This window comes from Musa acuminata, chromosome BXJ2-7, assembly GCF_036884655.1.
Source record: "Musa acuminata AAA Group cultivar baxijiao chromosome BXJ2-7, Cavendish_Baxijiao_AAA, whole genome shotgun sequence".
NCBI classification, from domain to species: domain Eukaryota; kingdom Viridiplantae; phylum Streptophyta; class Magnoliopsida; order Zingiberales; family Musaceae; genus Musa; species Musa acuminata.
The window spans coordinates 7288971-7310261 of record NC_088344.1 but is presented as its reverse complement, the minus strand read 5'-3'; the positions used below and the strand labels follow the sequence as shown (position 1 = coordinate 7310261).

The following is a 21291-nucleotide window of genomic DNA, read 5'->3' as shown; positions in this document are numbered from 1 at the left end:
CTAAAACTGGAGACCAACAAATCTTGCTTTGCAAATAACAAAATTAAAACATCAACAAAAAAACAAATTATTTCTAAAATAGGAGTCACAGTCTCTAAAATTCTAAGCTCAGACAGACATGAGAGCAAGAAAGAAGATTTAGTGAGTTCAACAAGACAACAAATCTGTTTAATTTACATGTAGATTGAGACAGGCTTGCAAGCAGATCACAGAACACTCAAGCTAATGCAGCTAAACGAATAAAAGACAAGCATGCCTTTCCTGTAGAGTTGAGTTGGAAGCTTCTCAAGACCCTAAAGAGGCAGGAGAAGTAGAAGAAAGCCTTGTGGGTGTGTGGGAAAAATTCCACTCAAGTGTCCAAATTAAGGGCAGCAAAATTGCACCTAATCTAACTAGCTTCAATCTCAATCGATGCACTCACAGATTGATGCTACATGCCAACAATGGGGGAGCTGTAGAACTCACCCACCCCCAGTTCAAGTAATTGCAAAAAACACAACAACAACACAGTTTGCCTGAATCATTATTGCCTTCAAGGGCACACGACAGACAAGTTCTCCTCATGAGTTCTTAAACTGCAGAAAAGAGACATCAATAATTCCAGTGCAGCAGCAGGCCTTTGCAATGATGCAAAGTAGAACTCGAGGATCTAATTCTGTAAGGCCATCATTGTGGGTGAGTAGTCTTCAAAGTAAAGCAAGCACTTCAGGAACACCCCCTGCTCATGATATGGTCTAAGGAGACCAAATGATGCAGTCCTGGATGCAGCTCCATGATGATGTTGTAGGCTTGCCAACCACATACTTGGCCATGGCATGATGATATTGGAGATGGCAATCAGGTCTAATACAGTTCTGAGTGATCAAACTTGAAACACATGGAAAATGCAACAAGTTGCACTACTTGTTACAGAGGTTGCTTGAAGGATACATTGAACCATCCAGTTGTTGAGGATATTTCATGAAGCTCATTTTGGAGACAAAGCATGGGCACAAACAGCTGCAGCATGTTTTAGGCAGATCTCCATTGTGCTGCTGCAAGCTGATCGCTTGCAGCACATTGCTGGTATTGCATCTCCTGCTGTTGTGTGTTCAAAATCCAAGGGACAGATTGGTATGATTTAAAATGCAGCAGCTAATGTTTTTGCATGTCAAAATTAATTAGATACTAAGTTAATTCACCAGCATGTCCCTACAGACTAATCCTAAAATGCCTCTAGTTTTGGATTCAAGGATCATCATTTTGATGCAACTATTCATCACAAATTGACTAGTTCATGAAGCAAAATTAGATCAAAGAAAGCTGACAAATAGTAGAAAAGAGACGAGAGAAGAATGAATTCTTGAAGCAAAATTGGATCAACCCTTCAGAAACAAGCTGGCAAAAATCATTCCATAGGATAGGAGGAATGCTGGTGGCTATTAGCTTCACATAAGAAAGACACAAGACAAAACCTTAAACCTTTGAGAGCCCCAACAAGACAATGCATGAACTAAAATTTCGATTTTAAGACATCCATATCATAGAAATGGTGAAGGAAAAGGAAGTAATCAAATCAGAAAACATATTGAGAACAGCAACCAAGAGATATCATCGAATAGGACATAAAGTTTGGATCGATTAAACAAAGAGAAATCAAAATATAAGTCTGGCTTGGAAGTCTATCAAAATCCATCTCATCATCATCACATTGGCAAAACCATGTGTCTATGTGTGCCTATATCCATAAAACCATCTCTTAGAAACAGTTCTATTAGACTACAGTAAAGTAAATGCTTAGAGATGGAAGAAAAATGTGATCTTCGTCGGATTTCTGCTCCAAGATTTCTTCTTTAGCTGCGTGCTCGATCCTGGATTTTAGATGGCAAGATCAGTCCACCCCGCATCCCAGCATCCCGAATCACCTTCCAGTCTCTCAAAGTTCTCGATCGCCGGCATTGGCGTAATCGCATTGCCGCTGTTACTCGAGTTCTGCAATGCGGTGGCGCCACCGTTCACCGGATGGAAGCTCCCCAAGAAGCTCTCGAAGTGCCCATCAGATGCCAACAGCGAGCTAAAGCTTCCAGTCATATCAAGCAGGTGGCGGTCGGGGTCGAGCGGCGGGTAGGTAAGAGAGACGGGATCGGGCTTGGGGAGGTCAGGGAGGGAAGAGGGGGGCTTAGGCGGATTGGGACGCTTGGAATTGGAAGCCGCAGAGGACGAATACGAGTTGGAGCGCTTGGAGTTCTTCCGGGTGCCGCCGCCCACGGGGATGTTGCGGAGGGCGCCGCCTTTGGTCCAGTAGCGGCGGCAGCTCTTGCAGAAGTGGCGTGGCTGCGAGAGGTTGTAGTTGTTGTAGTAGCAGAACTTGGTGTTGGTGGAGTCGCAGCGGGGACACCTCAGGTTCTGTTCTTGCTCTGGGAACTGAGGCTTTGCCGCCTGAAACGCCGCCGCCGACGAATCCTGCATTGTTCGAAGGAAGAAGAAAAGCTACAGAGAGTGTCTTCTCAGAAAAGGGGAGATTTTGATGCTGTATTCTCTCCTTTTCTTGTGTTTGGAAGTGTTTGTGGTGTCGCAGTGTGTAAAGGCGGGAGTTTGAGGAATGTTTAGAAGCCAAGCTGACAGAATCTTATCAATTGTTTGAATTCTGAACGTTTAAGCATGAAAACAACAGAGAGAGAGAGAGAGAGAGAGAGAGAGAGAGAGAGAGAGAGAGAGAGAGAGATCACCTTCTGCAGAGGAAACAAAGACCTCAGCAGAAATGAACGAAAAGAGATTATTCAAACCCAAAGCAAAAATGTCGAACTTTTTCATCACACAATAAAGAAGAAGAAGAAGAAGAAGCCTTTCATTACTTCAATCCATGATTCCTTATGTCTTCCCCAAGAAAAAAGACAGCTTCAGAAGAACAAGACAGGAAATGTACTGAGATCAGAAACGGAGGCGAAGAGAGCAAACAGAGCCAACCAACCCTTCTTCCTCTTCCTCCTTCCTCTCTCTCTCTCTCTCTCTCTCTCTCTCTCTCTCTCTCTCTCTCTATATATATATATATATATATATATATATATATATATATATGTATATGTATATAATGTGCATTTTGATATGATCCATTGGAATATATTACACAGGTCCCGCAGGCCCATTGGAACACACCACGAGAGAATTCCATTGCTGACTGCTAATCCACTGTTCACTGCTACAGAAGCTTATTGCTTAACACAATCTCTCTTCGATTGAGACATGTATATTAATACAGCTAAAATCATCTTTTTACCGCCATATAATTCTCTCTCTCTCTCTGTATATATATTTAGTGCAAGCAAATAATGTTTTGTGCTTCCCCTTCTTCCATACCTTCTCACGGAGAAGGAAACGCTGCTGCCCGAACAGTCAAAGCAGTGCATCAGCTGCATGGCAGTGGGGGCAGACGTGCAGACGCTGTAAGTTCTGCAAGGAGAGAGAGAGAGAGAGAGAGATTTTGTACCCTCCCTCCCACCCTCTGACCAACAGCAATTGCGACAAATGAAACAGAGAAGCTTGTGATTCCCCTCAGTCTGCTTGACATGACCATTCCCCATATCTCAGATGACCTGCAGCAGCTCCAAACCAGAGCAGTAACCTGCATCCTTGGACTCACTTCACTTCTCTTCCATTAGCAGAGTTATTATCATTTCAGTCTCCACAACTTCATCAGATTATGACTATATTAGCTTGCAAATAGATGATTCCTTGGATCATTAATTGAGAATATACCCATCACTTTGATCATAATTCATTGTTGAATTCAGTAAACTGTGATGGTCGTTGCCTATGATTTCCCACAAGTGCTCTGATCGAGTGACTCGAGTACTCGGCACACACCTTGCTCGTGCAGCAGCTGTTACTGGAAGAACAATTGTAGGTTCCCTAACAGTTGAAATGCTGGTAATGAGCAGAGCCAAGTCCAGAAGCCGATACTTTTGCTTGGCCATGGAGAGAGGAGTTGCTGCAGATTCCACCAACGCCTGCCATGGTGATGGCACACTTTTTAATGGTGGGGGAAGAAGACTAGCTGAACCTGCGTACCTACGGATTAGGGTTCCTGTCCTTGAGCTGGCCAACCATGCATGTATCTGTGCATTGGGTTGTGTTCCATTCACCAGCAGGGGAAGGGATGGCTGAGGAACTCTGAATGCATGCTGGGGACATGGCCTTCTTTTACCTGTCTCCTGAAGCCTACAAGTTACTTGGCTTTCTCTGATATAAACCAAGCAGCTTCCTCCTGCAATTGCTTCTGCAAGAAGAGTCTGATAGATAGAGAGATTCATATAGCTTGCCCAGTAAATTCCAGACTTGGTGTTGTGATGCTCAGGTATGATTCCTTGTCAACAACAACAAAAGAATTGCTCCAAATATCTTTTGCAGATCATGATGATTCTTATCAGTCATGGAGAAATGATTCTTAACATGTCTAATGTGGCATTAAATCAATTTGTCAAATATCCATTAAGTTCATCAGAAGATCAACAGTCAAATAAAAGTTTAGAAAAAAAAATCACCAGAAAAATATATCCTGACTACATAAGAATAAACAATAAATTTCTCCTTTTTTTGAGTTAATTAAAACTCACATCCTCTCACAATCTTTCTTTCAATATCCTTAGATTTTCTTTGAAAAAAAATTGGAACCAGAATATTCTTTGCTAACGCTTCATTTTTCACTAAGACCTTAAAATATATATAATATTTACAGAACATCAACTCTTTATATTTTTTTTTCCCATACCTAAATTTCTTATGAATCACTTCAATTCTATTATAATTCTAAAAATACTTGACAATCTCTAAGGAAGAGTCAAATCCATAATTCTATTATATTTTAGATTGCTCGGAGGCTACGTCTAACATAATTCTTTTTCGAGTCGATCTTTCATAAATTCGCTGCATTAGTCGTTGGATTCCTACAAAACATATTAAGCTTTTCAAAATGATTAACAACATATCTTGTATTAGAATTAAAAAAAAACTTGTACTTAAACATTAATAAGCATTATAATAAGCAATTCAACTTCAATAATCTTAACAATTCAATTCTTATTGAGTTGAATGATGATTATTGATATATGACAAAAAATAAGAGATTTCATTATCAGTAGTGCGACATGAATACTCTCTTTTTAAAATAAAAGTATATATATATATATATAATTTTAAAATTAAAAAAAAATACAATTATATATATATATATATATTTATTATTTTATAAAAAAAGAAAAATAGAATAAAAGGTTAACACGTGCAAGGCCAGCCCACATTAGATGCCCAAATAGTCAAGGCCCGGCCCAACTAATGATAATGGCTGGGCTTTAATCTCTTACGTATAAGTGGATGCCTCTCTCCGGAGTGGTACTTATTGAACGTTAAAGGGAGGTGCCAAGAAAACGGGTGAGTGCAGGAATGCTTAGCTGCATTAGGGCGAGAGGAGTACACGAGCGAGAGCGCGATAGGCAAAGTAGATGTGTCGATTCTTCCTCTCTCCGTCGTATTGAGCTGCCGATGCCGCGGGAGTAGGGGCCGCCCTATCGAGTCGGAATTCTGGTTGGACAATGAAGGTGAGCGGCGCCGAGGACGGCGGAAGGCCGGCGGGCTCGCCGGTCCCCCCGCCTCCATCTCTCGAGTGGAAATTCTCGCAGGTGTTCGGGGAGCGGATGGCGGGGGAAGAGGTCCACGAAGGTACGATCTTTATCTTCCCCCTTTGCCTGATCGGTTCTTGGTGGTGCCGGGACAGTTTAGGGTTTCGACTGGATGTTATGTTCCTTCTTTTGTCTTGGTTGCCGATGGATTTGCTTTTGGAACATCGCAAGTGCCTCGTCTGTGGAATCACCGGAAGGAATGTGACCTAATTGAGGTTTACTCATATTCTCAAGGAAAAGATCGGGACTTGTTAATTTTTCTGGAGCGTAAAAATATTATTCTTTTTTTGGGTTGATTACTTTACTACTTTAGTCCTTGTTTATGAACTTTTAAGAGTCTTGGTAATTGTTCGACAGAGGAAGATGAACTTCTTGATTGTCACTGTGTTTTTTTATTGGAGACTTGTGTTGCAACTTCTGTGGCTTCATTCACGGATTAGTCATTCCGTGTACACTCTTTGGGCGAGTTTTAGGTATTAGCTGATCTATGTTAACTTGCCACTAGTTCTTTTTGGATTGCTACTGTTGCTATGTTACCAGAAAAGCAACCTGATGTGTCTCACTTGGAACTCAAGCATAATTAAACAGTGGATATTGTACTGAAGAAAACTTTTGCCCACCAGTGAAAGTAAAAGTTTCTCAGTTGCAATTTCGTGTTAAGCATGATATATTACACAACCTTTTGCCCACACAGTGGATATAGCTATGTCCTTTTATCACTTCTTCTAGTTTAACATCAGTTATCGGACAAGACAAGAAATTATGTTTTTCAGTTCTTCTTGGCCGCTGGACATTGCTTAAGTATTAGCATTGATTTCGTATACCTTCTCCAAGTGAAATGACTTAGTTCCTTACCATATAGAAAGTTGGTACCTGGCTGCTTACTCCTAATTTCGAACTTATATCTTTGACCGTACTCTAGGACATGTGTCGCAGCTTAATTCACAGGTAATATACAATCTTATTTGAGTTATCATTTTTATGAACATAATAAACGGACAATCTGCATGAATTTCTTGTGAACTGCTCATTTGAGATAGTGTTGACTGAACCAAAATTTCAAGAACTCATTGTTGTGTTGCTATTTTATATCATAGTTAACTGCTCGATCTTGGTTTACAAGTTGATAGACTGCAAGGGCTTGACATGTCTTGTGGAAGGTTAGAATAACCTATTTTTCCATGTCGAGATTATTAACTTGGACCGTGGTGTTAAGCTTATTGTAAAATGGAGCTTATTTCTAAAAATATGAGTGTATCTTCTTCTTGTTAATATTTGTATAATAGGTCACTAGTAAGTTTTTGTTAATGATATTGTTATTTACATAGTATTATTTAATGACCAGCTGATCCAGCAATGTCACTCATGAGCTGGAGCCATACTTTTGCAGGGAGGGTTTGGTACATGATGTTATATTTTAAATACTATTAACAAAATGAATTAACTTAATATTTCAATTGCCTTCTCGTGGCTATCTGAAAGCTGGTATCTGTCACTGGCACATGCCACTATGCAACATCAGAGCATTCCCATAGTTAAAAGGAAGCAATAATAATAATGAGTAAAGAAAAGAAGGAAGTGGAAAGAAAAAAGTTTGTAAACATCTTATGTGTTCCATCGAAAATACATATAAATATCTAATCATATATGTAAAGCTGCTCAACCTTAAAAATCCATATCTCTTGGGAGATGTGAACTGGTCCTGGTCTTTGAAATGATTTACTTAACCAATTAATTAATAAATTAAAATGCCTAAAGAAAAGATTTTCATGATCAGCACAATGTGGAGTTTCTCTGTTATTTGCTCTTTGACCTGGTCACAATTTTATGAAGTGTTGTTGTAAAACTTTGATTTTGATTAAGGCCTTACAAAACTTTCTTTTTTCAAAGAATCTTACAACAGTCCTGTTGTAAAACTTTGATTTTGATAATTTTTTGTTATAAATAAATATTTATAATGATTAAAATTTAGTGGATATACCAAGTTAATTCTGTTCATCCTCCAACAAAGTTATGAAGTGTTTCTTGGTTTTCTTGTTTTCTTATATTTTTTTGGTAAAAGATAATATTTAAATTTTCAAAATGTGTACAAAATGCTCTGGATATATCAGAGCTCAAAAGCATGCCCAGGAAACGGAAGGTTGAACCAAGGTATAATCATACCCCTAGGCCCATGTGCGAATTGTTGGCAAATTAGCAATACTAAGAATATGAAACAATTTGAGGTTCTTGACTTTCCATCACAATTACATAATACCATGTATCACACATGTAATGCTATGATTGATTTATATCCTTTCCTTTTTTAGAGTTTCATTTATCTGTCCTTTTGTCCTTTTACTTGATGTTTATGCTTGTACAGCCAAAACTCTCTCCTTGTGAGTGGTTCGATTGTAACATCTTTGTTGGAATCACGTTCATTAGATTGGCGTTGTAACTGTTGTAAGTTGTGCTCTAAATAAGCTTTACGCTAATGCGTTAAAGCAATGTAATGATCTCAATTAATTTATTTTCTGCTGGTTGTAAGAATAGATATTTGTTTTGTATACCACTTGATTTCAAACTAAATTGCTGCTAAGAGTCGTTTTATCTTTGTAATTATTTTGTATCCTTTGCTCTTAATGCGTGACAATGAGCCTTGGCACCTAGGTAATTTTGCTTCTTTACAACTAGGGTGTCATGGAAACGTCCCATTTGATTGCAGCATAAGACTGCAATTTTGACCCTCCACAGTCTCTATGTTGGCGGGAGTATGTCCTGTGAGTTTTGTGTTAATCTGTAGATTATGCAACTTTAAATGTTACTTGTTTTACTATTACCTACTGTATATATAATTGGATCTTTCAAGCTTTTTTGATAGGTTGTAAATTAACATGCAAGTGAATTAGTATTAATCAAGGAATTAATCAGAAATTTACTATTATTGGCTTTCTCTCTTTGTTAGTTGAAGGAACGCTTTATTTGTATTAGTGCTTGTCTGTTTTTCTTTTTGTCAAGACCTTCCAGATTCAGGGAACAAGTGGGGGGATATTAGCTTCTCATTCATAATTGAATCATAGTTCCCTTTGTCCTTTATTATCTGTTACAAATTGAAATATTGGACAGGCTGGCTCTTTTTGCCTATAACATGATTCATGATTTTTTTAACATTTTTCTCGATGTGATTCTACTTTATTCCAAGCTTCAGTTTATGTGCATTTATCTCTAACTTGATGTCCTTTTCTTTGCAGTTGATATTATCTCAGCCATTGAATTTGATAAATCTGGAGACCATCTTGCTACTGGAGATCGAGGAGGACGTGTTGTTTTATTTGAGAGGACAGATGTTACAAATGTATGTTAAATGGCTTGTCTTCAAGCTGCTGCCTATTTCTGTTTCATTGTGCTAATTATTTATTATTGATCTCTTCTGTGAATTTTGTGTTCAGCATGGTTTGAGGAAGGATCTGGAGAAGCAAGATTATCCAATTAGCAGACACCCTGAGTTCCGCTACAAAACTGAGTTTCAAAGTCATGAACCTGAGGTACTTATTTCTGAATTCAAACTGTTAAAATTATGAACCTCTGATTTTGTTAAATAGACCTTTGATATGGATTTTTCATGTTCTTATTCAGTTTGACTATCTCAAAAGCTTGGAAATAGAGGAGAAGATCAACAAAATTAAATGGTGTCAACCAGCCAATCATGCTCTTTTTCTCCTTTCTACGAATGACAAGACAATTAAATATTGGAAGGTAGGTGCCATCTTCAACATGCATATGTTATCATCCTTCTTACTATGCCACTGAAAATAGCAACATTTCTTTTGAAAAGTTATGTTTTTCTTTAAAGTCAACCACTGGATATGTTTGTTAGTTTTCTGATTGTATATGAACAATGCACTCATCTATTTCTTGCTCTTCCAGATGATTTTTATATGTTTATATACCTAATCATGTATACTTGGTTTTTGACTAAGTTGCAGTTTTTTCTGTTCCATATTAATGATATGTAAATTCATTATCATGAATCTCAACTCAAATAAATATTCTCTTTATAGTGCTTTAGATTGTTCTGGAATATTTTTCTGTTTATGGCTATTGAAAACTGTAGTCTGCAAGTGGTCTCTCCAGAATTTCTTGTACTCTTAATCTGTATTTAATTTAAAATATATAGAAAAAAATTGAGATTTTCTGATTTGTGCTTCATGGCTATTGTTTATTTGAGTACAATGTTGTCTCATAATGGTGATGCTTCTGTAGTCATTCAAAGATTCAATTTAAAATTTGCTTCTAAAGTTTTGGTTCTTAAACAGGTTTGACTATGTTTTTTTTTAGGAGTTATACTTTTTACGTGTCTTTCTTTCTGATATAATATCTATGGGTCACTTCCTTTCATTGATTGTATTTACAATGTTCAGAATTTCTCTAGTCATTTTTACTAAAAAAATATTTTTTAAAAGAGAAGTAAATATGCTGAAACAAATCTGTTCATACAATTGTAGGATATTAAAAGCACCACTTTGATTGTTTTACAAAAAATACATATGCACAAAGTTATAAAAAGAAATATAAATTGTCATGATTTCAGTAAAAAAAATTGTGACTTTCTGGAACTTCTATGGAATTTCAGAGAATTTTGTATGAAATATTTAATACTTGTGATAATAAAATTTGAAATTGTGAGGTTAGGACCAACGATGAAAGCAGATTTGAATTTGAAGCACATTGCTTTTAAATGCTTGTCATATCACCTTGTTATTGTTGTCTTTGTACCTTTTTGTTTGCAGTTGTTTGAAGCTATGTCTATTCAATTTCCTTTTGTTCTTTTGGAATAATACCCTGTTATGCTGTTTCTCTTTTAGGTGCTCTGATAATATTTATTGCTTTTGGATCCATACAGGTGCAAGAAAGAAAAGTCAAGAAAATTTCTGAGATGAATGTGGATGCTTCAATAGCTGAACAAAATGGCAACATTGCTAGTTCAAGCGTGAATTGTCCTGGTGGATATCTTCCAAATGGTGGATGTTCTGAGAGGCCATACAATCACCTCAACAACGAGTTGTCGTTTCCCCCTGGAAGGCTTCCATCACTACGTCTGCCCATGGTAGTTGTGCTTAACCCATCGTTATTGTCATACAAACCGTGATTTACAACATAGACGCATGGATAAAGAAAAGCCGTTCAAAAGAAGTACATCCATTCAACGATTGACTGTGTTTCTATAAATAACTGGGACATCTCAGTTGTACATGTTTGCATTTTTCACGACATTTAATGCAGTGATGACTTCTTTTATTTGCACTACTTTCTATCATGTTATTGTTTTGAAGTGCAGGTTTTGCTGTTGAATCAATGAATAATGGTCCTTGTGTATGTTTTACTTATATACACAGGTGACAAGCCAAGATACCAATCCCATTGCCAGATGTCGAAGGATATATGCTCATGCTCATGATTACCACATAAATTCCATTTCAAATAACAGGTGAGTTATATATATGTATATATTTGTTTTCCAATGTGCTAGTTCCTGCCTTGCTTCATTTCATACATGTTTCAGTTTTTATTGTGCAAATGCTCTTTTGATGCATTTTTTTCATCTTATAAGCTGAGTAATTGTCCTTACATTGTTTCTTTTGTTGTCATGGATAAGTTTTTATGAGCTGATTCTGGTGCCACTAATGGACTTAGCAATGCCACCTGCTACTTCAGCAACTCAACCTACTCCTTTATGGATTCTACATTATGCTTAACCACACTACCTATGGAGTTAGTCACTTGTAAATGACTGTTTTATTGTAGGAAATTTTTGATGTTTTACAGGAAGAGCTATCAGGGATGTGGAAATGACTGAACTCTGTGTACAAAGTTCAGCAATGAAACTAGAAAATTTAAATTGTCTAACATGAACTAGTTAATATGCTGCTCTTACCTGACTCATCCTCTTTCTAGTTGGTGGATGTGTAAATATCTACAAGCAAAGCTTACAATGAAGATTACAGACACTCAGATTCCTAGTATGAGCTAATGGTTGTTCAAGTTGGTTCTGATATTGCATCTGATGATATGAGGAATCACTTGACTACTTCACGTGCCTTTTGAGGTAATGGAGTTGTGGCAGTTGCTGCATGTAAGTTTGAGTTTGATAACTTGGTTGGAAGTCTCTCTTAATTTCCATTGCGTGGTAGCCTGTTGGAATGTATTGTCAATTATCAAGAGCTATTGTTTGAATTTGGCATTTGGATTATGCTTGTAGTTCTTGGACAATGTGGTCAAACATTGTCTAAGAAGTAAAGATTCAATTATGAGATCGCCTTGTCAAGAACATTACGGGTTGCTGATTAATAATGTTTATGTGAGCAAAGAGTTAGTGGTGGCATGAGCAAGTTCAAAAAAGCAATCACTACAAAAATTTATATATTAAGGATTTCAAAAAACATAAAATGAGAAGTAATTTACAAGATATATTGTATCTCTAATAGAGAAAAAAATGGGAAGTTTGGCAAAACACAAGCCCACAGTAGTTTTCATAGTAAGTTAGATTCTAAGAATGTGGAAATGAATATTCATTAGATTGCTGAAGATAGCTTTGTGTAACATTGAATGTGTAAGTGAAGGAGATCAAAATGTGTTTGTTAATGATATGAATATTATTTTCTAAGTTATTTGATGAATATTCTACTGATAACTTATCCTTAGAGATAGACAATAGTGGGAGCATAGAATAATCATAGAATTCATAGATTTGTTTACAAATCTAGAACAAAGCAAAGGATAAAAGACATCTTATACAAGACACTTTAAAAAGAATGAAATAGATAAGAGAATATGATTTGATGTTGATGGTATTTTTATTAAGGTTTGGAAGAACTGAAGAGGCCAACTAAGAATTTGGTTGGCTAATTTATGTAACAAAATTTTGATAGTCAGTTTGATGAATGAATGAAGAGTTTTTTGTACCAACTTATGGGAATAAAGGGTTGTTCAAAGATGCTTTAATTATAGAGGAATAAATGAGTCACACTTTGAAACTTCGGGAAATGATGGTTGAAGGAAGAATAATTTGTGAAACAAGTATTTTTGTGATCATAAATTTTATTGATACAATTAATGAAAAAATAGGGAGAAGTTTTTATTTACAAAAAAATTATGATGAAGTTCTAGGAGATTTATTATGATAGATTTAAGACAAGAATGAAATATCTAGTTATAATATTAATGTGTAAAGATATGTATAATAAAGTAGTTACTAGTGTAAGTAGTATAAGGAGTATGTCAATCAAGTTTCCTTAACACTAAAGAATTTCATTAATGATCCACTTAAATAATTACCTTTTCACATTGGTAAGGGATGAACCCACAAGCCATATAGGACAAACTTTCATGATTTATTTTATTCATTTTGCTAACAATGTTGATTTTATTGATGAAAATTTAGTTGGGATTAAATTTTAAACTTGAGTTATGGAGATAATTTTTAGAAATTAAAGATTTTAGATTCTGTAATTATAAAATTGAAGATATGAAATGTAGGCTGCATACATTGACCCTTCCTAGACTCTGCATTGGTGGGAGCTTTGTGTACTGGACATGTTCTTTTTTTTTATAATTATAAAATCGAAATCATGAAATATAGCTTTAGAAAGAATTTAGAAAAGAGTGCTTCGTTTGCAGGAGAGTAGGAGCATTGGTTTGGCAGCCAGGGCTTGCGAAGCGGGTGGGCATGTGGGCAACTCTTGAGTCATGGTCTGTGATGTGTAAGAAACACCCATGAGAAAACCTAAGCAATTAGATATATACCAGACCATTCAAAAGGGACAGTCCTTGCTCCAGTCCATGCTCTGATTGGTAAATATTAGTCGATACAGACCGGTCCGATTGAAATAGTATTCCTTGATGCTTGATAGAGACAACCGTTACTTGACATCATCTTTGCATTTGTGCTGGCATACCAGAGGATCCTTAGGCATGTAACCTGGCCTAGTTACAAGCACCTTTGTATACTTCTGATTTCTGTGTTGCATTTGCACTGACAGTTCTTTTTATTTTACTCGATAACACTTTGCACTCCTTTACTGTAAGTTAAAATTTCTACCGACTGGTTATTTTTTCATGGACAACCATACATGAGATCAAGAGAAAATAGTAGGTGTTGAATTTGTTTGTATGCTTTAGGCACAACTTCTCTTTCCTTTTCTCAGAAACTTTGGAATATTTTAGTTGCTTTACGTCGGCGACTTTGTTTCCTCTATACTTACATCTGTACTTCTGTAATTTGACAATGGATCTGTGTCATATGATTATTATATCAGCACATAACATACTGCAAAATTGTTATTAGTGGCTAGATATGGTTGATTGTCTACTTGTGTGTTTTCAGCTTCAATTAAACAAACTGCTGATTCCTTTTCTCCACTCAGTGATGGTGAGACGTTTATATCAGCAGACGACCTACGAATAAATCTTTGGAATTTAGAGATCAGCAATCAGAGCTTCAATTTTGTTGATGTGAAGCCTGCAAATATGGAGGATCTAACTGGTACTTCATCGTGATTGAAATTGCACTAATTGTTAAGTATTTAGGGCTTGAGTAGTCACTTCGGTTTATTATCAGCAATCTTCTGATTCTTAAATCATATTTCATTCATGATTTAAGGGTTTGCACTTTCAGGTTATTTCTTACCATGCTGTGAATCTTAAATATGTTTTCCTACTTAAGATGCTACTGTGGTTGCCTTCCATGAAATGTTTAATCAAAGTGTGTGGGACCTTTGATTTCACGTGCAGTCTCTTCTAATTTTTGTGTCTTCAGGAATAGTTCGATGTGGGAGCTGCTTTTTTATGGAAAGAGACATAAGAACAATTGTTATTCTAAGAATTTAAATGTGGATCAGTAGCTGTCCAAGGAAACCACCAGACCAGTACGGAACTGACATGCCTGGATGTAAACTGACTTGTAAAACCTGATATTATTTAATAAAATAATATAAATAGTAAAAATGAACAATCTTGAACCAGTATCGATTTGTTTATATATTTTAATACCGATGCTTGGTCCGATCAGTATATATTGGTATGTACTCACTGGTATGGTTGGGGTTGGAATCCTTGGGTTACTGTACTGTCAATTGACTTCACTATATCCAACATACTCTTTTGAATCTGCTGTCTTAAAACAAGAAACTGCTTCACTAGTTGGATTATTTGTTATAATAAATTCTGGCCCCAAATAATATTTATTTCGTCTAAGGTCTTAATAGTCAATTGGTGTAAGGCCTTAACAGCCAGAAAAGAAGAAAATCCTAATTCTAAGTGGTTAACCTGAACTTGCAACCAGATTCAGCATGAAGTTATAATTGGTCATTATGGATCAAATTAAATATGCTAATGTTGAGAATTTGATCTGTGCAAAAGAACTTTTCCTCTGCTTGACATTAATTTGCAGTCCTTTTTGGTTCTTGTGAATAGTACAATGAACCATATCTAATGGTTATGTCGCAATGAGTCAAGGAATCAAGGTTCTCCTTGCTGTAGTTATAAGCTAAGGCCTTTGCTTAGCTTCAGCTTCTGCATTCTTGTGAATGCCATTCTGGGAATTTGTCGCCTGGGAATATTGGTGGATATGTCATTTTGATGGGTGATGAGTATGTCAGCTCATGGCATGTTTAATGTACCTCCCGCATTGTGTTTAACTGTTTTTTGTCTCTGCTAATTCATTCTGTTGCCTTTCATGTCTATCTGCTTTTGGTTTGGAGTTGCAGTCTTTTGATGCATTATTACCATAGCTTCTAGTGTTTGAGTTGTGATAATTATTTCTGAACCGTAAGTTTTGTTACATTTCAGAGGTGATTACATCTGCAGAATTCCATCCAACCCATTGTAACATGCTGGCATATAGTAGCTCAAAAGGATCAATCCGGCTTATTGATTTGCGGCAATCGGCATTATGCGATAACCATTCTAAGATGTAAGTGATTCCTTCTTGCATATTGAGTTCCATCTATTTAAAATGAATATTAAAATAAACCTCATTGTCTTGATATCATTTGATATGGCTAGTGAGAGACTTTACCGACAGGTTTGAGGAACGTGACACACCTGGTTCAAGATCATTTTTCACGGAAATCATTGCTTCGATTTCAGATATTAAATTTGCAAAGGATGAAAGGCACATCCTTTGTCGTGATTATATGACTCTTAAGGTTCCTCCTTTTTGTTCTTGTACCTCGTCTTTGCTTTTTGTTTGTTTTCTCCCTTTGTTTGTAAAATCATAGAATAACCTAAAACAAGAACAACTTGTATAAACCTTAAATATGCAGTTTTTTTTTCCACTTCCTTTGACAAATGATTAATCTATAGTCACATGGACTGTTTCTTAGAATTTTTTCTTGTGACTTCCATATCACATTTGTTTTTTCATGACTGCTCCATTATGTTCACAAAAATGTTCCCTCATGTGAGCTATTCTTCTTGCCATAGTTCATGGTTTTGAAAGGTTTGTTTTGTTGAATGAGCAACATATAGAATAATTCACCAATCCAGATAATTGCATGTTGTGTGGAGTTCAAATATTACAATATTGCTTATGCCACTTCGAGAACCATTTTTTTTCTTTTTGTGGTTCTATCATTGTCTTGTTTAATTTGGCTAAACTATGTCAATGATGATGAGAGAAGTGTTCCCATGATCTTAGTCTTATGCAAGAACAATTTGCTGTGTTATTATTTTCCTGATAACTTCAATTTATTCTAATTGCTAATACTGTACTTCTCTCATACTTAGTTTACCATGTATGGCATGGGGTATTTAACTAGTACACTCAGATATATGTATTTATACTCATGTTTAAGTGTGTATTGTGCATACCAAAGGGCGTTGACAGTTTTTTCCCTTGATTGATTTAGGAAAAGTACTTGGGTTTTCTTCCAGTTAAAAGTGATGGAGAAGAGAGTTTGATGTACATATTTTGGATTCTGGCTTGTTCATTGTCCTTAGTTCCATTGTATTGTCTGATGTTATTCTCTAATTGGTTGTTTTACAAAGACATTAGACACTTCCAAGAAATAACCAGAAGAGAAAAGAATTAGGTCTTGACACATTTGTCTTTGTGGTTAGATAAACTCTTTTGTAGAGATGAAATCTTCAAATCAAATCAGATTTTAACTTCTTAAATTTGTACTCAATTGACATCCTTTTTCTTCTCCTTAAACAGCATAGGAAAGTAAAGTAGAAATATGGGAGATGATGCCAAGTGGCAACTGATGATATTTTGCAAAATGCCCCCGAAACTAGTCAACTGTATTCAAATTATAAATATATTGAAGTGATCCCACAAAGAAGCTTATGGTCTTCTTAATCAAGCCTTTTGTAAACTAACATTGCCTCTATGAACTAGCTGGGTAAGATTGTACATTTACTTGTATAAATATGTTGTGTAATATTAAGACCCTTTAAAAGTATCCTACATCACCATTTTTTCATAGTACTTATTGTCATATTTATTTTGGAAAAAAAGAAAAACAAAAGAAATGATTGAATATGGTTTGGGTTCGTCAAGTTTTTTGAATAAAGTGAAGTTTTTTGAATCTAAGAATGCAGCTCGTTTAGAGTCTTTAGACATAGTCAATATTTTTGTACCTTATAAGTGAAAGGTGGAATATGGTTTGAGCTTATCAATACAACTCAAGAAATCAGTTTAAGCTGAGAACATGCGAAACTATATGATATTTAGGAACATTTCATGGAACCTAAAATACACAAGATAAGAAATTTTAGGTAAAAAGATGATACTGAAATATAATCTGTATTATAAATAATATACACCATAATTTTCCAAATTGGTGGTTAGGCTAGGTTCAGGTTTAAGTCAGGTTGTTCCCAGTCCAACCTAACCGGAGATCAGGTTGAGATATTTCTTTATCAAAACTTTCAAAATTCCAACCCTACTCTCTCAATGATCAAGTTGGGTCGGGCACTGTTGTGTTGCTCCTTCAATCGTTACAGGCATAGGTGAGGTGTAAGGCACAGACCGCAGAAAAGGTATTGCTCTATATCATCATGTTCTTTGCAAATGCTACTCTGATTTTTCTTGATCATGTGCTTGCATTATCTTATTATGTTGTCCTACATCTGTTTAGCGATGATGGAATATCCTTCCAAATTTTTGTCTGATAAAATATCACAATTTTCAATTTTGTTTTCCTGTTCCTTTTGCAAATTGTTCTGTGCCTCTCATATAGTTTTGTTCTTTACTATCAGCTATGGGACATAAATATGGAGTCAGGTCCAGTTGCAACTTTTCAAGTCCATGAGTATTTGAGGCCCAAGGCGAGTGTGTTTTCTCAATTTCCATAATACCTATAACCTGGATGGACAGTATTGCATATAATACCATGGATGGAGTTTGATAATTATACTATTGCTCTGCAGCTATGTGATCTATATGAGAATGATTCGATCTTTGACAAATTTGATTGCTGCCAAAGTGGAGATGGGTTGCGTGTGGCAACTGGTTCTTACAGGTATATTTTCACAATCATCGAGTGATAGTCCTATGGTGTTACACTTCTCGGACTTGTATTTATTAACATAATACCGCTAATTCAATTTCAGCAATCTTTTTCGTGTTTTTGGCTGTATGACTGGAAGCAATGAAGCAACTACGTTGGAGGCTAGTAAAAATCCAATGAGGTATGTTAGCTACTGTAAATTTAGAAACTTGGTTCGTAACGGTGTAGGGTGCATTTACATGTAGTTAGAAGATTTGTAGTGAAAGAACTATTGATTGAGGTCATAATCAGATTGATAAAACACATTCTAGTATTACCTCTGTATAGTAAGCATTTGTAGAATCAATGAATAAACTCTATGGCTTTAAGTTCAATAACATTATGTATCAAAGAGAGTATTTGGCATAGGGGAATACTGTTTCTGTTAGTGCATTATCTATGTGTGTTATTAAGTGCCAGCATTTCATGCTGATGTTGTCTTGCTATGAATAGGTTTGGTAACTCATGCAAAATGGAACTTTGCTGCATTTCAAAAAGTTAAATCATCTCCTTATCTTCTCTCTCTCTCTCTTTTTAGAACTAAGAGTAGCAGATGACACTTTGGTACCTTTTCTTCAATTTGTTTTGAAACTAACATTGTCCATGTTTTTGCATTAGTGAAATAGAGCTTTGACTGGCTGGTATCATTTTCCTTTTGCATTATTATTGGGGCATTCAGTATGGCTGTCTTTTTTGTGTTAAAATTGTACAGGCAACAAGTGCAAACCCCTTCAAGGCCTGCAAGATCTCTGAGCACCTTGACACGTGTCGTCAGACGAGGTTAGTCCTTATGGACTAGATTTTTTCCTCTCTATTTTATTTGATAAATGGAAGTCTTTTAAGTGCCTTTCTTCTTCTTTATGCTGTCTCATCTTGTGTTTAATTGCCACAGGATCAGAAAGCGCTGCAGTCGATGCCAATGGAAATACATATGATTTCACAACCAAATTACTCCATTTAGCTTGGCACCCAACTGAAAATCTGATTGCCTGTGCTGCTATGAACAGCTTGTACTTGTATTATGCATGAAGATGGTACTGGAAGGGAAGGTCTCAATTTGCTGATTTTTAAAAATAGTTTGCTTCTGATGGCTGACATATGCAATGTGCAGTGAGGAGGATGTGTAGGTGATTTTTACGCGTTCACATCGTCTCCAGAAGATGGTATGCAAATTCATGAGGCAATTCAGATCTTCCATTTGCAGGGCGGCTGCTTTTGATTGATTCTTTGGAAAAAGATTGACTAGTAATGTTCTATTTCGGGGTCCCAAGTAAACTGTAGCTCTCTCATTCCATACTCCAGTCTCCAAAGAGCTGTTCAGGAGCTGGGATGAAAGGGCATGGGAGCTTGTGACGTTGGGTTTTCATGTCAGTGCTTGTGAAAGCTCCAATCATGATTATTGTTAACGTGTATGTACACACCGAGATGTGTCAGCTTCTTGATTGTTCGATCATGATAGCCTTGCAGTTTAGAAATTGCTCAAACGACTTAATGTCAATCTCCATCGGTAATTAATTTGTTAAGCTGTCAAATAAACAGGCTTGGTTGCCTTCTTGTATGATCGCTTGTTCTGTTTTATCCCTGAATTCATAGATATAATGTTTTTTGGTAAATCCATGAGAGAAAAACATTGTGATATTAGTAGTAATCTGATGTTTCTACCATTTATTGATTCTGGAATTGAAGTTTCAGATTCTTGGTCCCCTTGTGATTCGATTTGAAAGCGATACTGAAAATGAGGTTCCTTGAACTGGATCATTTTGTATCTGATGTTAATGGTTGGTATGGGATTGCTTATTCTTTCTCGACCCCTAATATTATACAAGTGTGTATGTATGCTCATGAGGCATTTGGTCATAAAGCACTTTTAGTTCCAACAAATGGTTGAGTCAAAAAGTGCCTAATGTACTGTGCGATTTGCCTGAAAATTTTTTCTTTTTCATTTTTTTAGTAGGCATCCCCTGTTTTCATTTTTTTTATATAGTGTCCTTATTTGTTGTAATTTCATAAATGTCTTTTTCGCTGATTGCCTTTGCTTTATCGATGTCGCTTGCTTGTGGCCTAATGTAGGGTGTCTCTCACCTATCACCTTTGCCTTGTCGGTGTCGCTTGTGGCCTTCGTCACCGCTGTCCCTTGTTCTCGTTGCGAGGCTTTATGCTTTTGTGATATCTTTCTTGCTCGTCTATATATTTTTTGCTCTCATTACAAGGCCTTGTGTCTTTCTCTATTCGTTGCTTGTGTCTCTTGTCCATCATCGTGAGGTCGTGCCCATCGTGCCTGTCACCTTTCTCTTGTCCGTCATTGCGAGGTAGAGGAAGAACGGACATGATAGGCGTAACGAGAAGAGAAGGAAGAATGGACATGATAGATGTAACGAGAAGAGAAGAGTGCATAATGAATATACGAAAAACAAAAATAAGGAGCACCTTCTGGGAAGAAAGCGAAAAAGGATGTTTTTTTTGTTGAGAGAAATCGTCCTAAATATATTACTTCCTTGTGAATGGTTGAAATTCCGATGGTGGCTTAATAGGAAACTGTGACGATGGCAGCTATAGGAGTGTAGTGTAGCATATTTGCAGCGATAATGGTTGTGAGGCTGGTAATGATAGTGGTGGTGGGTCATCATAAGGGTTGATGAAGGAGATAGTACTACTATGATTTCTTCCGATCGTGGCAGAACAGTTCTTCTTGGTCTTATTAATTTTAGCGCATGACACTCTGCATTGCACGACAGTACAGCTGGTTTCAGAATGGCGAGTCACTTGCGAGATGATGAACTCCTGCAACAAAAACTCCATTATCCTAAGCAATCATCACACTTAAAAGTAGGTTGGATGGAGACCACTGGCTGAATACTTGAACCTGATTCACTTTTGTGATCACACATAGTTGTATGATGAGCAAGAGGAGTTCTTAGATCAAAATTCTTATACATTATCCCCAGAGTCTTTAGAGAGAGACTGAGAGAGAGAGAGAGAGATTAGCTAACAGCTGGTTCTTTTTATCCATGCATATACACTCAGCTGTAAGGGAATGAGTTTGGAGGACCAGAAGAAAGCAAGAAAGCATCACGCGTGCACAGAAAGAAAAAGAGAGGCCAATAATG

General features: G+C 36.5%; 2 protein-coding genes across 3 annotated transcripts; one reads left to right on the top strand and one right to left on the bottom strand.

Moving 5' to 3' along the window:
* Positions 1–1654: 1654 nt before the first annotated feature.
* LOC135616299 (dof zinc finger protein DOF3.1-like) lies at positions 1655–2944 on the bottom strand. The gene has a single exon (XM_065115498.1). The coding sequence runs from the start codon at positions 2446–2448 to the stop codon at positions 1858–1860; it is 591 nt and encodes a 196-aa protein (XP_064971570.1). The 5' UTR covers positions 2449–2944; the 3' UTR covers positions 1655–1857.
* A 2442-nt stretch (positions 2945–5386) lies between these two features.
* On the top strand, positions 5387–19797 carry LOC103991257 (serine/threonine protein phosphatase 2A 55 kDa regulatory subunit B beta isoform). Of its 2 annotated transcripts, none has more exons than XM_009410637.3 (15): positions 5387–5694; positions 8885–8988; positions 9083–9178; positions 9270–9389; positions 10537–10740; positions 11030–11121; positions 14057–14175; positions 15480–15603; positions 15715–15838; positions 17895–17963; positions 18066–18157; positions 18249–18326; positions 18897–18964; positions 19077–19218; positions 19296–19797. In XM_009410637.3, the coding sequence occupies exons 1-14, from the start codon at positions 5568–5570 to the stop codon at positions 19211–19213; spliced, it is 1554 nt and encodes a 517-aa protein (XP_009408912.2). In that variant the 5' UTR covers positions 5387–5567; the 3' UTR covers positions 19214–19218; positions 19296–19797. The 2 variants fall into 2 exon arrangements, with proteins under 2 accessions (XP_009408912.2, XP_009408911.2); XM_009410636.3 differs by having other exon boundaries at positions 10537–10743.
* Positions 19798–21291: the final 1494 nt, after the last annotated feature.